This window comes from Lipotes vexillifer, unplaced genomic scaffold, assembly GCF_000442215.2.
Source record: "Lipotes vexillifer unplaced genomic scaffold, Lipotes_vexillifer_v1.1 scaffold945, whole genome shotgun sequence".
Taxonomy (NCBI): domain Eukaryota; kingdom Metazoa; phylum Chordata; class Mammalia; order Artiodactyla; family Lipotidae; genus Lipotes; species Lipotes vexillifer.
This window is the reverse complement of record NW_006772158.1, coordinates 306,221-309,656: the sequence shown is the minus strand read 5'-3', so window position 1 is coordinate 309,656 and position 3,436 is coordinate 306,221. Positions and strand designations below refer to the sequence as shown.

At 34.0% G+C, this 3,436-nt stretch overlaps 1 protein-coding gene across 1 annotated transcript in view; it reads right to left on the bottom strand.

Moving 5' to 3' along the window:
- Positions 1-2,051: 2,051 nt before the first annotated feature.
- MAGT1 (magnesium transporter 1) overlaps positions 2,052-3,436 on the bottom strand; it is a 53,936-nt gene continuing 52,551 nt past the window's right edge. The window contains exon 10 of the mRNA XM_007447354.1: positions 2,052-2,377. Within this exon, the coding sequence (XP_007447416.1) occupies positions 2,362-2,377 (16 nt within the window). The 3' untranslated portion in view covers positions 2,052-2,361. The remainder of the gene's footprint in view (positions 2,378-3,436) is intronic.

The window sequence follows — 3,436 nt, the reverse complement described above, 5'->3', positions numbered from 1 at the left end:
CTGTCTGGGTAACTGTTTCAAATTAATTAGTGCCAAAAGGGAATTACCTAGTCACAGCATTCACTGACTAGGGCAAAATGTAATGAACCATTGAAAACAGTCATTCATTTACTTATCTTGGTTGTTTTGACTAATCTAATGGGTGACAGCATTAATGAAGGATAATGTATGGAATCCTGGAAGAATGTATCTCAGTCCAGAAATACCTAAGTAAATTGGCCTATCAAATTCACTGTCATTAGGACAATAAGAAATTTAACTATAATTTCAAAATGGTATGTCCTAATATTACAATTCTAGTTTAGTGTTTCAAATTCACCTCTCCTTAGTTGTTAACCAGAAACTCAGAATTTAGATTGTAAAAGTTTATTGATATGATCAAAAACCAAACAGCCAGACATTTGGTTATCTTTGCCACTACAATGTGTCATTTTAAATAGTATTTTTAAATGCATAACAAATAATATTTAAACCATTACTAGAAAAGTTAATTAAGAGTCTACTTAAGGCACTTCAGATGAAAGCTAATTTCAACATTTCCACAAAAGTAACACTATTCTAAGTGTAGTAAATCTGCTTTCTACAGATTTTAGCCATAATGCAACTTCTCTCCTTAAAGAAGAAGAATGTGCTCTTAAGAGACAAAACAAATACAAAAAAATTGTCATTCTTTCAATGTTCATTGCAAATTATCTGGAGCTATACATTTTACATGGCAGTAATATTCCCCTGGTTAGTATGTACAGATCAGGGTATATTCATACAAGTCTCATAAGAATCACAGCATAAATTTACTTGGCCTGAGACAAGTACAAGAACAGCAGATAAGGAATCCAGAATCATACAATTTACAGTGGAGTAACAAAAACAGGCTCCACTAGAGAGTAAATATCCCCTCACCCACCAAATATACTAACAAAAACAAAAACAAAACCCCCACATACAACATTTCTTCTTAGGCAATTATATCCATCTCTTTCTTCAAACCTCTATTATATAAGACTTCCAGATCACGTGGGAGAGTTATTAGATGGTAAATAGTAGCAGGCAGTCACAGTATTATTTTAATGTAATAATACTTCTAAGATTTATTAAACTTTTTTTTCATTATCAGAATTCGCATATTTCCATTAATAGTGGCATTTCTGGATACTCTTTATAACTATGGGGGAGATTATAGCTAGATGTAATGATAACCATCAACTTTCATTCTTCACAGAAATTTGGTTAGCACATACGGTTATTTTCACTGGCAGAAAAAAAGATAAAACTCAAAACTTCTTCAAATGATTACTTTGTTCTCCACTTAAAGTGAGAAAATGAAGGCTAAAATAATAGCAAAAACCAGAACAGCTTTCAAGAAACATTTACTTTCTATTCACAGGCAACAGCTTAATATTTCATGATTTTATTTTCCCAATCTAGGGGAGTCCTTTTCCTAAACACAAGAGTTAATGAAATATGTTGCAACTGTAATACAGATATCAACTTAACCAGATGAACCTAGCTTTTTCTCTTAGGTACAAATGAAATAAGTGATGAGCTCTAATTTGCAGAAACGTTTTAGACCATTTAAAATTTACACTGATTTTAGCACTAAGCTACATTTTTATTAGAAAGGGGCCCACCTTAAATAAAAGAAAACTAGGGAGACAGAATGAGCCTGAAATCTTTCCAAATACAGGTAGTTAATACCACACTCATGCAGAAATCATAATCCTGCATTTAGAGATACTTCTTAATGTCCACAGCTACCAAGAAGCATAGTTTGCACTGCATTTCAGGAGGAAAGATGGAGGAGGACTGGTTAGTCTTTTTTTCTAAAGTCTAGACATGTAATCTGAAGAATGGTGTTCCATTTTCAGAAGACACATAGCACATATGATTTCTCTGCCCAAAAGGAAAGATGTGCAAAGTATACACATCCATGCAAAGATGGAAAAGTTAAGAATGGATTCTTGATGTTGTTATCAGAACTGCCCCCCACACCTTTGGATAAGATAATAAAAAATCAGATGGTCAAAAGTTAACTAAAGCAGTTTTGAACCTTGTTGTAACTAAAATGAATTAGTAGCTTTAAAATTTAAAAAAAAATATTTAATTCCACTAAATTAAATATTCCACAAAGTTTACTGGGAAGGGAAGGTTAAGAGGAGAATCATATCCAAATACTTCATGATTTTGATGGAAAATTGCTTCTTAAGGCACTATACATCTTCTTTGGTTAAATGATTAACTATTTTAATCACTTGAAAAAAAGAGGTAATACAAAATACACAAATTGCATTCTTCTTTTCACACACACGTTTTTCATTTTTCAATTTCCATTACTCCAGTGTCTACATATCTCTGGAATCCTTTTTAACTCATCAGAAAGCTGAAATAAAAATATATACCAATCTATTAGTCTCTGAAAGAAAAGTAGTCTTTACTTCTAATAAATATCTTGATTTTTTTCAGATCAAAGAACGTTTGGGTACATGTATAATAAACTTTGAGTATCAATCACAAAAAGCGAGAAACACTGAGGTATTGAGGTAGTCTTAAGAGAAAAGGAAATAGAAATAACTTCGAGTTAAAATATCTCCTGGAGGGCTTCCCTGGTGGCGCAGTGCTTGAGAGTCCGCCTGCCGATGCGGGAGACGCGGGTTCGTGCCCCGTTTCGGGAGGATCCCACGTGCCGCGGAGCGGCTGGGCCCGTGAGCCATGGCCGCTGAGCCTGCGCGTCCGGAGCCTGTGCTCCGCAAATGGGAGGGGCCACGACAGTGAGAGGCCCGCATAACGCAAGAAAAAAAAAAAAAAAATCTCCTGGAGACACCAATTAATAACTGAATCAACCACGGTGATCAAATACGTAACAGAAGTCCCAGCTTCTGGGGAGCAGAAGATTACCCTTGTATCTCAGCTAGTATTCTATAGGGGATAAATTATTTTAAAATGTACATACACAGAAGAATAAAAGTATAAAGCTAGAGGTTATAAGTCAAGGATCAAAGTTCTAGTAGGTTTTGGTCTTAAAATTAAATAAGTTTGCAGAAAATGCAAAAGAAGATTAAGTTGTTCACTAATCAAAATGCATTTAGGAATGTGACAATATAATGAACTGATCAGGGAGTGTTTCAAAATTACCTACTAAAAACTTGTGTTAAAAATACAAAGAATGAATGTGTCTCAAAAATATCACTTGATATACTTTAACTTTAGTGTTCATAGTCGGTTATACAACAGGACAATGTTGTATTAAAAGAATAGGAATTATAGTAAATGGCACTCAGATTATAAAACTAACTTACAACATTCCCCATTGTGTACTGGTACATTTATTTTGGGTACTAACAGAATAAAACCAAGAACTTATAACCAGGAGAATAATGTCTTCCCTGAGCCTTAGAGATCCCTATGAACATTACAAGCCAATTAGACCTTCTTAAACACT